Consider the following 16132-nt stretch of genomic DNA (forward strand, 5'->3'; position numbering starts at 1 on the left):
ATAAAGAGACTGTTGGATTATATTTCCAATTTTGAGAAAAGCTAATAGTTATAATAGTTTTCAAAATGTACAACATATGAATGTTAAATATAAATCTTAAGGGCATGATAATTAAATTAAATATTAATTGATGAAGATCTGTTACCCTATTACTGTTAAAGCAGGGAGACATAAAATATACCTGGGTCTGCTTTTAAATACAAGAGAAATACTCGGTGATTAATTTTGTAGTTGAAAGAGTGGTTTTTAAGAATTACAACACCTGGGGCTGGTATTGTGGTTCAGTGGCAGAGCACTTGCCTTGCCTGTATGAGGCACTGGGTTCGATCCTCAGCACCACATAAAAACAAACAAATAAAATAAAGATATTGTGTCCATCTACAACTAAAAAAAAAATTAAAAATAAAAGAATTACGACACCTTTGCTTAAGTCCCTATTCCTCTTCTTTTTGGTTATTCATTTTGGGGATTGCTCTCTCCATCTTTGTCCCTACTTGTGAAATAATAATAGCAGCAAAAGTTGGACTAGTCCTTACTATGTGCCAAGTACTCTTGTGGGCACTTTACATATATGAATTTATCTACTTTGTGTATGAGGAAACTGAGGTACAGAAAAGTAACATGTGCTGGTTACACAGTACATGGATTTGAACACAAAGAGTTTAAACACCAAGTCTCTGCCTCACCACTATGATACCACGTTTCCCAAAAGGGTTCCATTTACTTGGTAGGGCTGTGGGAATAAACCAATAAAACCAACATGAAAGCACCTTGTTTAGGATAAACAGCCAATAAATGTGTAAGATCAAATTAAACTGCATTCCTACTAGGATCAAATGTAATCACCTTAGTTGATTTAAAATCGGCTCCTCAGTTATTACAGCTGAAATCATAAATATGCTGACCGCTCCTCTAGTGTGATGCAGCTTCTGTTATACCAGCCAGCTGTCTCTTATGTGGGAAGGTGGATTCCATTTAGAACCACAATTAATTCTTTTAATGAATTAAATGAACCAGACTAGCCCGCTTGATTTGTTCAGCTCCTCCATTGTGTGTAGGACTTAAAACAGGGTTTTTTTCTTGGGCTTTGATTTTACTTGGTAGACTAAACATGTGCTGGGATGTGTTCCTGGATCCATGAAAAACAAAAATCAGTACAAAAGGCTCCGTCTCAGGAACCTAACCATCCCATGTCCTGAGTCAAACCTGAGGTGGTACTAAGTCAAAACCCCCCTTTCATGCTACTGGAAATTATTAAAACCACAGAAACCAGTCTGGTATCATTTCTGGAAGTGATGACATAAGTTCCCCTCACCACATTCTTGGGGACAGCATTTCTACTAATGTTCTTCTGAGAAGTGCTTTAACAAGATTATACAAACGCACTTTGAGCCCACTTCCCTGCGGGCAACTGACTAGCCCTTCCTTAATGGAAAGCGTCTGACTACTGTTACATTTACCCCTTGGAAGCACCAGCTTTTGTTCAAGATGAGTTTTAAGGATTATATTTATATAGCCAGACACACACACACACACACACACACACACACACACACACTGTTACTATTATTAGAAAGTTAACTTGAAAGTGAAAAACTTTCACATGAGGAATGTGATTTTCTCAATTAAATATGAGGAGAAGCATGGCATGGAGGCACATGCTTGTAATCCCAGGGACTCAAGAGGCTGAGACAGGAGGATTGCAAGTTTGAGGCCAGCTTGGGCAATTTGGCAAGATTCTGTCTCCAAATAAAAACATGAAAAGGGCTGGGGATGTAGCCCAGTGGTAAGTACCACGGGGTTCAATTCCCCAATATTAAAAAAAAAGAAAGAAACAAACAAACAAATAAAAGAAGGGCCTCAGGGAAATAATACATTTCATCATCTACTGAAACAAAAGAAGCCAGGGGACTGTACGTGGGAAATTCACCGTGGGATCTCCTCTTGGGTTTTAGGCCCGTCTGCCTGTAAAGTGGATGGCTCCTGAAAGCTTGTTTGAAGGGATCTACACAATTAAGAGTGATGTCTGGTCGTACGGAATATTACTCTGGGAAATATTCTCACTTGGTATGTTTGGCACTTTGCTCGTGTCCCTGGGCTCTGGGTCTTGTGCATCTTGCTCCCTCTGCACCCCTCCCCACCCTTGCACCCCCTAAACCAGAGGGTACATAAAATGCCACCTGGGCTTCTCCCATACTCCTGGTCTTGCTTCTGTTGCGACATATGCCACTTGATGTGTTACTTGCTGATGTCCCTAAGCCGTCTTCCTCACTGGTCCGTAACCTGCTTGGGAAGTCTTGTGACTGTCCAGTTGCAGCCCTCGCTGCAGACTGTCCCTGGCACATGGGAGTTCTTGATACATGTTTGCCACGAATGGATCAACAAATGAAGAAATTGATGAACGCTACACTGCTTTCCTCTTTTTCTCAGGTGTGAATCCTTACCCTGGCATTCCGGTTGATGCTAACTTCTATAAACTCATTCAGAGTGGATTTAAAATGGACCAGCCATTTTATGCTACAGAAGAAATGTAAGTTCAAATTGGACAGTAGTAGATTGGTTGAAAGCAGAAATTTACGATCTGTCCACTTCCGAATGCATGACACACAGAGAAAATGGTAAAAACTCCTTAATGGTCAAAACTCCTTAAAATCTTCCTGTTTGGGGGACTACTAACCTGTCCTTGCCTGTCCTCATAGGCTTCTGGATCTTAATTACTTTGCTTGAGTAGATCTGTGAGGATGAGACTCCATCTCCTTCATTATATGTCATTAAATGCATTTCTGTTCATCTTCTAATTTCTCCTTTCTGAGTACGAAATCCAGTGGAGTACTTGCCTTAAAATAAACATGCCATAAACACACAGCTGTATCTAAATGTGCTTTGTGATATGGAAAACAGTTCATTTTACTTCATTTGTGTCTCTTCATCTTGTCCTTGTTCTCTTGCTTTTCCAGATACTTTATAATGCAATCCTGTTGGGCTTTTGACTCGAGGAAGCGGCCGTCCTTCCCTAACCTGACTTCATTTTTAGGATGTCAGCTGGCAGATGCAGAAGAAGCGGTAGGTAGCAGCCAGAACTTGATATTACTATAAAGGAAATTGGTAATTGACAACATTCCTTGGTGGACCAAATGGACCAAGTTGTCTGTCTCTCCTCAGTTCATCTAGGCTGCCCCTTGAAAGTTGTGTAGGTTGAGACATAGTTATTGAGAAGTGTTTCTAGAAAAAAAAAATCTTTTCTCGATATTTCAGTCAATTGATTCAGTTAAGTAAAATTCAGAGGATTGGACAACTAAATGAAACTTAATTCCATCCCAACCCACTAGTCTTCCCTAATTCAACATGAAGCTTTAGTACAGACTAATCACATGGGCCAATCATATGACATGGTAGAAAGGAAAGAATATTGAACTGGGGTCATGAGAGTTAAATATCAGCTCAGGGGCTGGGGATATAGCTCAGTGGAGTGCTTGCCTTGCATGCACAAGGCCCTGGGTTCAATCCCCAGCACCACACACACACACACAAATAATAATCAAATAAAAAAGAACTGCTCCTAATATTGTGCCCTTTAACTCACTTTACTTCTCCTGGCCTTAGTGTTTCCATCTGCAAAATGAGTTGCCAATCTAGACGATCTGTGAGCTTTGGGAACTTGGGATTGCTTTGTTAATTCTTTCCCCAGTCATACCACCTGGTATAACAAAAACAGTTATCCTTGGATGAAGTGAACAAAAGATGAACCTTGAACTCCCACTGCCTACGATCGCATCCTGGCTCTAATCATTTACTTCTCCTATGACTTGTCTTCAGTCAGTCTTTTTAGGGGGTCAGTCCCATTTCTTCATCTGAAATATGAAATTAAAAATATTACTTCATGGAGTTGTAAAAAGGAGTAAATAAGATGATGTATGTGAAGACTTTGCATATACTGGGAAACTGGTATTTACTCACAAAATGTTATTTAAACATAAATATGATGTGTGTTGGGGGCCTGGGAATAGAATCAAGGACCTTCAGCATGGTAGGCAATTACTGAGCCACCTCCCCCCAGCCCTCCAGCCCCATAAACCCAATTCTTTAAGTGGATTCTCTGTCCTTTTTTCTAAATCGCTGAGTCCATTTTCAATGCTTGTTCTTTCTATAGACATGTTTAGATAATGTGTGTCCTTTCTTCCTGAGGTTTTCTTAATAATCACATATAGAAACTAAGTTATTGTCAGAGAATTAAGTCAAAAGGTTGGGAGATGGAAAAACCCCAAGGTACTTAAAGGCTGTTGGGCAGATGACCTATAAATAGATAATGTATAGGAAAAACTGAAAGAGGAGCTCTAGAAAGACACAAAATATGAGCTGGTGGAGTAAAGAGAAAGGATTGGCCAATGTTTACTGTTAGTTGGGTATTAATTAATTCATGGGGGGGATCTGAATGAGGTGTGAAGAATGAAGAGCATTTTGTCTTTGGGAGAATGGAGGATGGATAGAACATTCCAGGCTCAATGGACAAAAGAAATCAAGGTTCAAAGTTGAGAAAGTAGAGTGAAAACCAAATGGCTGTGGCTGACATGCAGGGTGGGTGGGGGCATAGGGAGGGAAGCAAGACTATAAAGATGGCCCAACTAGGCCAGAGTCCACCCCTGCTGAAGAACTGCTTGGCTTGTTTAGGACCACCTGGGCTTTGGTGTGAGGCTCTCCTTTCATGTCCCCACACCCAAAAGATGTTCAAATCCCCTTTCCTCTATTCAGGAAGCCCAAGAGGCATCAGTACCTGTTGGACGGCAACTTCCTGGATGATCCAGTCCTGAGTGAATTCATGTTCAAAGACACACGGTTACCAGCTTTTCCTCCCAATTCCTTCTTCTCTGCCCCCTGACCCTCTCAGATGAAAGGTTCTTTTCCCTACCAGCCTAGGAGCCATGGGTAATCCACATGAAAAAAAAGAAAAAAGAAAAAATAGTAGCTCCTCAAGCAAGTTGGAAAATGGCGCCATCTCTGAGTGGGATGAATCCAAAGAGGAGCCCTGACTCCATTCTGACACAGTCTAAAGGAATGAAGCACAGATCAGGTTTCAGCCCCCACCTGCCCCCTCTGCTGGGCACTTTTGTGCAAAGCATAATCCACACAAGCTTACCAGGAAGCTGGGCCCACTAGGAGCTTTTCTGCTGCCATTGTCGCTCCATTTCTTAAACACAATCCTGTCTTATCTCTGGGATGGGAAACTAGCATGGCCACTATGGCCAGGGTGATTTTCCCTGGACATACATGAGTGTTTGTGTATAATCTGCATCTTCAAGGACTAGGGAAGGAAAATGGCTCTCAGAGAACTAGGGACAAGGGATGGAAAATACACAGAGAAAGCATCACTATTAGATCTAACCTCAACACCAGCAGGGTCAGATCAGGGAATCGTTGATGAGCATGCTTGGGCATTAGTTAGAGAATGGTGAACTGGTGACCATTTTTAGGAGAGGGCTGGGTTGTAGCTCAGCTTAGCATGTGTGCTTAGCATGTGTAAAGCCTCGGGTTCAGTCTCCAGCACCAAAAAAAGAAAAAGAAAAAAAAAATTCTAGGATGGACAAAAAAAAGCTTTAATCTTCAAGACCCAGGTCAAACAATCTTTCCTCTGGCAAAGCTTCCTTCAGCTTCCCATGTCTGATTTTAGGCTCTTTCTGAATTTCCAGAACACTTTCTATATATAACTCTGTGTGTGTGAGACTCAACTCATATTGTAAGCTGATTTTGTTCTGTGGGTCTGTCTTTCTCACCCCGGGCTAGATTGTAAAGGCAAGGATGATGTTCCTCCCATCTCCACGACGTGATGTAGTGCTTGCCGCCTGTCTATTAAGTCAATGAGTGAATGTCAGCATGAGAGTAGGTTAGAGGCCACGTAAGTTTTGTTCATTGTTCTAATCCCAGATGCTGGCACTTGTGGAAGAAAGGGAAGTGGGGGAGACAGAGGAAAGTTTAACAGCAAATTTGGAAAAGCCAGGCAAAAAATCAAACGTAAGGACCTCAATCAAGAGGTGACTGAGATAGGGCTGAGCAACAATGAGGGGACGGACCTGGGCAGCGGCAGTGTGGGGTGATGGAAGGAGGGGACTGAGCTCTAGTTTCCCCTATTTCCCCACGTTTTGTTTGAGATGGGGGTCTTGGGGTCTTGCTGTGTTGCCCAGGCTGGTCTCTAACTCCTGGATTCAAGGGATCCACCTGCCTCAGCCTCCAAGTAGCTGAAACTATGGGCACATGCTACCATGCTCTGCTTCACATTTATTTTTTTAAAAAAATTTTTTGTAGCAGATACATGAAAATGTAAAAATTGTACATATTAGTGGGATACCACATAATGCTTTGAATCAGGTTAAAAACATTTACTTCCTCATCATTTTCCTTCTTATGCCTGCCCCCCAGATTATAGGAAATCGATATAGCTGTGTTTCACTGAACAACGGGGTTAGGAGATTTTGTAGTTGGGTGAACATCACAGAGGGCACTTACATGAACATGGATGGAAAAGCCTACCGTACATCAGGCTGTGTGGTATACACAGTCACAGGTCAGTCCATCATTGGACAAAATGTCACCAAGAAGCATATAGCTGTGTGTGTGTGTGTGTGTGTGTGTGTGTGTGTGTGTGTGTTTATGAAAAGTAGTGAGATAATAAATGCCTTTGAAAGCAAGAAAGAAATCTCACTGTGGACCAGAAATTGGACAGTCCCTGAGCCAATGAAACCATCTAAGATTGGGTGGAGAGGGAAGACCCACAATGAAAGATGCTCATGAAAAACTAGGAAAAGTGCTAACACTCAGCAGGACGAGGTTGCATGGTATTCTGCAGAGGTTCTAAGCAGAAGCAGGTTCATTATCAATGAACCTGTGTCAGATGAAATATGGATGTTAAAAGTGTAAGAAGAGGGCTGGGCATGAGCACATGTTTAGTGTACACAAGGTCCTGGGTTCAGTTCCTGCCCCCCCCCCCACACACAGTAAGAATTATCACTGCAAGATAGAAATATAATATACAACTTTTGATTCAGTATAAGAAAAAGGAAAAAGACCATAGAAAGTATCATCAACCATTAAAACAAAGAAGAAAGAAACAAAAAAAGAATTATTGGAAATAGCACAAAATGGCAAGAATTAGTAAACCTTCTAACTAAAGAGAATTTCAGAGTAAATAAAATTGTTATCATTCAGGCCAAATTTACTAACCTGAAGGCAATGAAATGAAAAATCACTAAGAGCCACCAAAAAACTCCCCAAGGGCTAGGGTTGTGGCTCAGTGGTAGAATACTTGCCCAGCAAGTATGAGGCCCTGGGTTCCATCAACTGCCAAAAATATACCTGTACTCCCAGATTCATGTACCAAAATGAGAAATCATACTTCTTAACAAAGTTATTTGTTAAAATGAAGGAGAACAGAGGAGAATAAACAAAAAAGAACAGTGCCAATCTAGAATCTGGGGAACTTACCCAGATTCATAATCGTAAAATCATCTACTAGAAAACAAAATGACCAAACTTTCAATTCAAGATTTTATCTGACTCCAGTCAGAATGGCAATTATCAAGAATACAAGCAACAATAAATATTGGTAAGGATGTGAGAGAAAAGGTACAGTCCTACATTGCTGGTGGTACTGTAAATTGGTGCAACCATTATGGAAATCGATATGGAAATTCCTCAGAAAACTTGAAATGGAATCATCACTTGACCCAGCTATCCCACCCCTCAGTTTATACCCAAAGAACTTAAAATCAGCATACTACATTGACACAGCCACATCAATGTTTATAGCAGCTCAACTTAAAATAGCTAAACTGTGGAACCAACCCAGGTGTCCTTCACAGATGAATAGATAAGGAAAATGTGGTATAATACACAATGGAATATTACTCAGCGTTAAAGATGAATGAAATCATGGCATTTGCTGGTAAATGGATGGAGCTGGAGAATATCGTGCTAAGCAAAATAAGCCAATCCTGAAAAACCAAAGGTTGGATGTTTTCTCTGATATGCGTATGCTAATTCACAATAAGGGGGCCGTGGCTAGGGAAGAATAGAGTTACTTTGGATTAGAGGGGAGGGATATGAGGGTAGGAAGGATAGTAAAATGAATCTGATATTATTACCCTATATACTTATATGACTACACGACTGGTATAACCAGAAGAAGTATGATGTGTCAAAGTGCATTCTACTGTTGTGTATAACTAGTTAGAACAAATTAAAAAAGAGTTTATAGAGAGGGTATGCAATGAAGGAAGAAGGAGGAAGAGAGGGGAAAGAGAATGCACAAAGCTGAAAGGAGGAGTTAATACCTACATGGGGGGCACATACCTGTACTCCCAGCTACTTGGGAGGCTGAGGCAGGAGGATCGCAAGTGGGCCAGCCTCAGCAAGTTAGAGGGACCAGCCTCAGCAACTTAGAGAGACCCTGTCTCTAAATAAAAAATTAAAAAGGCTGGGGATGGAGGCCTAGGTGTGTAGCTTGGTGGAAGAGCACTTGTCGGGCATGTGCAAGGCCTTGGTCCAATGCCCAATACTTGAAAAATTAGTAGAGATAAGTCATAATAAAGGAAACAGCAGCAACAACAAAATAATAGTGATGATCATAAAAAACAGAAGTTGTTTCTTTGAATGAATAATGTAATTTCTAGCATTTTTGAGTGTTTATCATACACAGTACCAACTAACCTGTTACCCATCACTCATTCATCCTCATGTCAATCCCATGAAGTAGGTTCTGTCTTTTTCAAATTACTACCTTGAGGTCCAGAGAGTTAAGTAATTTGCTGATGGTAAGACAGACAGAATTGGGAGACCACTGTTTGGATGGAGTATACCCTGGAAATTAATATTTTATATTAACAAAGTATACAATCTACTACCAAAGTACAGTATCTTAGAAGTGAGCAATTAAAAGAAAAAAAGAAAAAGCACAAATAACATCAAGAATGGAAAGGAGGATATTAACTAAGGAAACCTAAGGTCTTACATTTTTATAAGGATATTGTGTTCATGCGTTACCTGTGCAACTAAAGAGTCATTGAAAAGCCACTTAAAGGAATGGAAAAGAAAAAATTAAAAGGAGTGCTATAAATAGACCTAGTACCTGATTGGCTGTGGGAGTAGAGAGAGATGGAGAAGACAGAGATGGTTCTGAAACTTGTAGACCGTGGCACTGGAGGATGACGGTGGCTATGAGTTCAGGAGTGGCTATGTTGGGTTCAAATGTTATGAATATTTATGTTACAGTTTTCACTGTGTGGTTAGAAATTCAGTGCTAGAGGTATACAGTTGGACTCAAGCAAGTCTAATGGCTCATAACGTGTTATGTCTACTTCACAAACACACATCTGATGAGGCACTGTTTGTCTCCGGGTCACGGGCCAAGCTGCCATTGTGTAGCACCAGGTTCACATGGAAGTATTTTGGCTCATAAGGGTGTGTGTGTGTGTGTGTGTGTGTGTGCGTGTGTGTGTGTGTGTGTGTGTGTATTTTTTAACTTTCCTAGAAAGAAAAAAAATTAATCAGCGCTACAACTGTCAAAAACAAAAACAAACAACAACAACAACAAAAAAAAAAACTAATAAGACCAAAATAACAGTAGCGAGGGTGGAGGAAAGAAGGGAATTTGTAAAATCTAAATAAAGAGATTGCGCAATCCTTAAATCATAAGGAATTCTGATAAATAATAAAAAAAACATGCATACCCTTTTGTGTATAGAAAAAGTTGAACAAATAAGCAGGCTGGCCACAGTAAGATGCAGATGGCCATTAAGTACACAAAGGATGCTCAACCGTGTCTATAACAAAATATACACAAGTAAGGAGATAAGTCTCGTTTCTTGACAAAGGGGCAGAGGTGTGAAAGATTGTGAGGACCCACAGTTGGGAAAGTTCTAGAGAATGGTGTTCCCAGGAGAAATTAAAAAAAAAAAAAACCCAGAATATTTAGCCTGATCCTACTGACACAAAACTGTGTGTGCATAGCAAGCTATCTGTACGAGAGTGGTTACCTCTTATGATTTTTAGCTTCTATACCTTTCTGTATTTCTTAGATTATCTGTGGAATGTGTGTTAACTTCATAATTAGGAAAAAAGTAAACTGGGTGTGGTAGCACACACCTGTGGTCCCAGCTACTCTGGATCCTGAGGCTGAAGGATCACTTGAGCCCAGGAGCTTCAGCACATCTTATCAGCACTACAACTGGACAGCACAGGGAGCCCTTGTCTGAAAAAAAAAAAAAAAAAAAAAAAAAGAAGAAGTAAAAGTTAAGCTATTTTCATTTTGGAAAAAAATTAAAAACCCACAAAAGTAGCAAGTGAGAGCTCAAGGATCATTCCCCTGGTTTAATGGCATCCTTCCTTCCTTCCGATACTGAGGGTTGAACCCAAGCCCTGGCACAATCTAGGCAAGAGCTCTACCACTGAGCTACATTCCAGCCCGGCTTTAGAGTTTCTTGTGACAATTTCTAAGGGTAGGAATAATAGTGGAATACATTTTGTACTCTGACTTCATTTCTGCACGAATAAGAGGACCAATATTGGTTTGTCAATGAATTCGTAGACTATCTTGTAAGATCTATGCGATGACCCACGTAAACCCATCATTTTAATTTAGATATTTTGCTATACAGGTACATAGCATATCAATCTAAATCAGATGGTAATCAGTGTTCTATCTCTTTTCCATACTAGATGTATCAGAACATGGATGGCCATATTTCAGAACGTGCTTCTGTCTACCAAAACAAGCGACCTTTGGGCAGAGAGGTGGACTTGGAGCCACCCTCTCCACAGGCTCAGGTTGAAGATTCATAGAGAAACAAGTTAGTCTAAGGACTTCATCCCCCTGCCCACCTTAAACAGGCTGTAGATCACCAAAACAAGATTAATTTCATCACTAAAAGAAAATAGATCATCAGCTGCTGCTTCGCCGGACTTTTCTCTAGAAGCTGTCTGCAATTACTCTTGTTTTCAAAAAGACTTTTGTAAAACCGAATCATCCTGTGCACCAGGCAGGAAGAGCCAATAATTAACATGATTGGTGCCCGGACCTACATCCAAGGCCATCTCAGGCTGGCTTGAGTGAATTGTGTACCTGAGGTAGAGTATATTCTTGTAAATACATGAAACAAAAGCATTTTGCTAAGGAGAAGCTAATATGATTTTTTAAAAATCTGTTTTAAAATAATACGTAACTTTTTCAGCTATTTAGTGATATATTTTATGGATGGAAATAAACTTTCTATTATAGAAATGTTCATTGTTGAATTATTGACATGGAATATTTAGGGCAAGACTGAACTAGAGTTCATGAACCACTGAGATTGTGTGCAGTATTTTTTTTTGTATGTGTGTATGTGTGTAATAAAACACACGCATGCATGTGTGTTTTATTAAGAAGGTCTATTCTGTCATCATATTCTTAAAATCGTCCCCGACTCCAATCCCAACTAGGTTAAGAATGACTAATGTGTCTGTTCTCTTCTTTGGCTCCCCATCCTCCAATTCTTGGTGCCTGTTGTCCTTTGAAACCCAATACTCTCCTGTCCATGGGCTTATAAACTTGGTTTATCCTTATCCTCTTGTACCCTAGGTGCCACCAAGTTCTGCCCCTTTTTTCTTTGTTTTTATGGGGGGTTGGTTTGCTTTTGGGGTTTTACTGTGTTACCCAGGTTGGTCTCAAACTCCCAGGATCAAGTGATACTCCCACCTCTGCCTCCTGCGTAGCTGGGCCCACAGGCACGTCACCACCTCTGGCTCTTTTACCTTCAAATATAATAACAGTGGATAAAGGCTCTGGAGCCAGTCCACAAAGGCGAGTGGGCTTTACATCTTAGCAGTTGTCACCTGGGGCAATGCTGGGGTTTGAATGTGTTCCCCCAAATTCATGTGTTGGAAACTTAATTTTCTATACAATGAGGCTGAAACTTGGAGACTTTAGGAGATGATTAAGCTATGAATGGATTCGTGTTACTGTGGGAGTGGGTTTGTTATTATGAGTGGATTTAACAGTGAGTTTGGCCTCCTCTTGCTCTCCCAGGCATGGCCTCTCTCTCTCCCTCTCACCACACTATGACTTCTGCCATGACGTGACTCACCAAAAGCCTTCTCCAGAGGTGGGTCCTTGATCTTGGGCTCCTCATCTCCATAACCCTGAGCCAAATTTCCCTTTATTATAAATTCCCCAGCCTCCAGTATTCTGTTAGAGCAGCATGGAATAGACGGAGGCAAGTACCTCAATGCCTCTAGCCCTGGTTACCTTTTCTGAGAACGGTAATTACATCTCTCAGGATTATTTGGAGAATTAGATAAGTTAAAAATCTAGCACATATGGTTTATATAGAGCATAAACATACAAATCACTTAGACCAATGCCTGTCACCTAAGTGTGACCTAATGTTATCATTTGCACTTTCTTTTCTGGGTTTTCCATAGGTCACCATCAACTCAAAAGTAGATAAATCCGGGGCTGGGGTTGTAGCTCAGTGATAGAATGCTTGCCTAGCATATTCAAGGCCCTGGGTTTGATCCTCAGCACCACATAAAAATAAATAAATAAAATAAAGGCATTGTGTCCAACTATACCCAACAAATATTTTTTTTAAAAAAGTAGATGAATCCCATCTTCACTTAATTCTTCCAAACTCTTAACCATCAGTGTTTATGCCACTGCCAAATTCATCTTCCCAAAGTATTGATTTGCATATGTCACTAGGTGGAGAAATTTTAGTGGCCTCCAGTGCCTAGCAGCAAAGCCAAATTCTTGGGGTTCTGTGCCCACTGTGGACTCACTGTACTCGATTTCTCAGTATCCGCCATGTAATGCCAGCTCTCTAGCCAAAACAACTTACTCATATACAGATTTCTATTTCTTTACCCTCCCTGTACCTGGATGCCAACTCCATTCTCTTCTTCCCTAAGCCCTTGCTTCCTGATCACCCTTCAGCTCTATCTCCTCCCTCAGGCCCTTCCCGGTCTCCCTGATGGCTTCCTCCACAGCAACCTTGGAAGGCTTCTTGTGTATACCATCCCATTGGCTTTGACCGTGGAGCCTACCCACCTGTGCTGTTACCTTAAGTAAACGCCCTGTCTTTTCTATCCGGTGTTAGTAAGTTTGAAGGCAGGCAGATACGATTAACACTAAGTTGTGTGCTTCACTCCTGTTGGTGTACAGTGTCTGGATACAGTAAGTAGATGTCTTCCATTAGTTTTTAACCCACTTTAGTAAATGCATAAAATTCACTTGAAGTGAAGCATTCAAATAGTTTGATATTTTTACTGATAGTAATGAATGAAGTCCCCCTTTACTCACACAACCCAAATGCCAAAATACTTCTTTAGAAGAACTAGTATTAAAGTTTGAGGCATGTCTTCTTGTTTAGATATATTTTCATTATTCACACAGTTTCACACACATGCTCACTTCTGTGTGTGTGTGTGTGTGTGTGTGTGTGTGTGTGTATCATATGATAGTTTTATTTTGACTTGTTGAGTTTATTATTTTTAAAGGCTCTGTTGTAGGGATCACATGTTTCTTTGACCACCCAGCATCAGTATCAAGTACAGGGTAACAGCATCATGATTTAGGGTATTATTTCTCTCTAGTACATGCAGGTTGCTGTGATTTTAAGCAAGTGGTTTTGTTTTCTAGTTATGGAGAGTTCTTTCTAGAGGGACCACGCTAGGCTAATAAAGTTTTTTTCTTGTTCTGGGACTTTGTGCCTTGGCTGAATTTGGTCAAGGATGAACAAAGGAGTCGGATCTTATTAATTTAGTACTAGTCTCTTGACAAGCGAGACAGATCCCACTTGCTGTGTTCCTGGAGCTGCTCTGGTCCCCTTCTTTCCCAAGTCTCTGGTCTTCTATGAGCTGCTTAAATGCATGGGCTCAAGTCCACCTCAGTAGCTCAAACCTGAGAACCCTGACGGGGACACCATGTTGACTCACACTTCAGAACTGCTTTCCTGTCTGTTAAAGTCACCAAAGGATTTGATTTCCTTGAAAATGAATATTCTCTTGTTTATAAGCTTTATAGAAATGATATTGTGGTCTCTATCCAATTGCCAGATCCTGTTTCCTTTTTTTAAAAAAAAATCTATATTATGCTTATTCATGGTTCATATTGAAAACATCCCTAACCCAAAAATCTGAATTTAAAAATCAAAATCTAAAAAAAATATATGTTTTGGTACTGGGGCACTCAACCACTGAGCCACATGCCCAGCCCTATTTTGTATTTTATTTAGAGACAGAGTCTCACGGAGTTGCTAAGTGCCTTGCCATTGCTGAGGTTGGCTTTGAACTCACGATCCTCCTGTCTCAGCCTCCAGAGCCACTGGGTTTACAGGTGTGCGCTGCCATGCCAGCACAAAATCCAAAAATTTTTGAGCCAACATGATACTCCATGAGTGGAAAATTCCACACCTAACCCCACGTGACAGGTGGTTGCAACCAAAACGCAGATGCATATATTGTATAAAATTGCCTTCAGAGCCTAGTGTGGTGGCTCATGCCTGTGGTCCCAGCAATTCGGGAGGCAGAGGCAGGAGGAACACAAGTTTCTGAGGTCAGCCTAGGCAACTTAGTGAGATCCTGTCTCAGAATTGAAGTAAATAAATAAGACTGGGGATGTAGCTCAGTGGTAAGGTGCTGCTGGGTTCAATCCCCAGTAGAAAAAACAAATTATCTTCAGGCTACATGTATAAGTTGTATGTAAAAGAAATGAATTTTGTGCTTAGACTTGGGGCCCATTCCCAGTTATCTCATTTTGTATATGTAAGTATTCCAACATCTAAAAAGTGCAAAATCTGAACCACTCTGGTCCCAGTATTTTGGATGAGGGCTACTCAACCTATATAACATGGAGCTGAAGTTCCTTCATTTCTGAATACAATTACCAAAACATACAGTTACAAAAACATACTATTTATTATTCTCACACTAATTACACTTGAATTTTTTTGGGGGGGGTTTGGGTTGGGTGGTGATTCACAGATGTTCTTTATATTACTGTACTTTTTAACATGACTTGTATAGGCAATACTTTTAACCATGACAATTATGATATTTACGAGGCAACATTTCCTGAATAATGACGGTCCTTAAAAAACTCTTAATGGAAAATGAAATTAGAATCTTATTAAACCACAGATTCAGTTTTAGTTTGTGTCAGCTTGTGTCCCTGACTTAACTTACCATTTTTAAAACACTATTTACAAGAGCTCATTTTATTTGTTAGAAACATTTTATCTTTAAAATTTGTATTTGTGCATTATAATCAGATATAATAATGAGATTAATTGTGCTATGTTCATACACCTGCCCACAACCCACTTTGATCAATCTCATTCCCGAAGGAGTTGCAGGTTTACTAAGGTAGCCACTTCGGCCTTGTCGTGATTCTGCCAGCAGGTGGCACCCTAGCACCGCTGTTTTAAAATTGATTCCCAAGAACTTAGCCTCATTTCCTTAGTACTCCTTGCCCTTTGGAAAGGCAAATTTTAAGCTGCAGAGTTAAGATCAATCCGTTGATATGAAGAAAAATAACCTTCTATGCAGATAACTTCAATTCATTCAGGATTCAGTCATTTGGTGACTATGGCAATGAGTGCATTTTAATTTCGTTACTTACCAGATTTCTCTCACTAAGCACCCTTATGTTAGATCCTTCTCTGGGACCTGGCTCTCAGGGTTCTGGTCCACAGACTGGGGCACCTGCCATGCTTAGGGTTTCAGGGGGCTGGGACGGGCTTCCCATATCAAAAATGAAGAACCCATTTCTCTCTCCATGGTATTTTTTTAGGAGAAAGATAAACGCCTTGGGGCCTTGGCCAGCTGCAGGAAGATGTCTTGGATCACCTTTTACAACTGCTCCTACCAGCCTCCCTTTCTGACTATTCTAAGTAATAATTAGAATAAGACAGTATTTTTTGTGACTATTTCACTTAATGTCTTCAAGATTTGCTTAGATGATTTTTTTATTAATACTTATAGATAACATACTATATTCTAGAACTGGACTAAAGATTTCTTAAAGACTGTCTCATTTAACAAATTGTTTGTTCTATGGCAGTTTAACAGATGGCAAAGCCAAAACTCAAGAGGCTTAAATTGCTTAGTT

The 16132-nt window shown here is 40.4% G+C and overlaps 1 protein-coding gene across 1 annotated transcript in view; it reads left to right on the forward strand.

Annotated features, from left to right (window-relative positions):
- The window catches only part of Flt3 (fms related receptor tyrosine kinase 3), a 65275-nt gene extending 54448 nt beyond the window's left edge, over positions 1 to 10827 (forward strand). The window contains exons 21-24 of the mRNA XM_076872257.1: positions 1956 to 2067; positions 2431 to 2530; positions 2958 to 3063; positions 10705 to 10827. Of these exons, the coding sequence (XP_076728372.1) occupies positions 1956 to 2067; positions 2431 to 2530; positions 2958 to 3063; positions 10705 to 10827 (441 nt within the window). The remainder of the gene's footprint in view (positions 1 to 1955; positions 2068 to 2430; positions 2531 to 2957; positions 3064 to 10704) is intronic.
- Positions 10828 to 16132: the final 5305 nt, after the last annotated feature.

Source organism: Callospermophilus lateralis, chromosome 12 (assembly GCF_048772815.1).
Source record: "Callospermophilus lateralis isolate mCalLat2 chromosome 12, mCalLat2.hap1, whole genome shotgun sequence".
In the NCBI taxonomy this organism is placed as follows: domain Eukaryota; kingdom Metazoa; phylum Chordata; class Mammalia; order Rodentia; family Sciuridae; genus Callospermophilus; species Callospermophilus lateralis.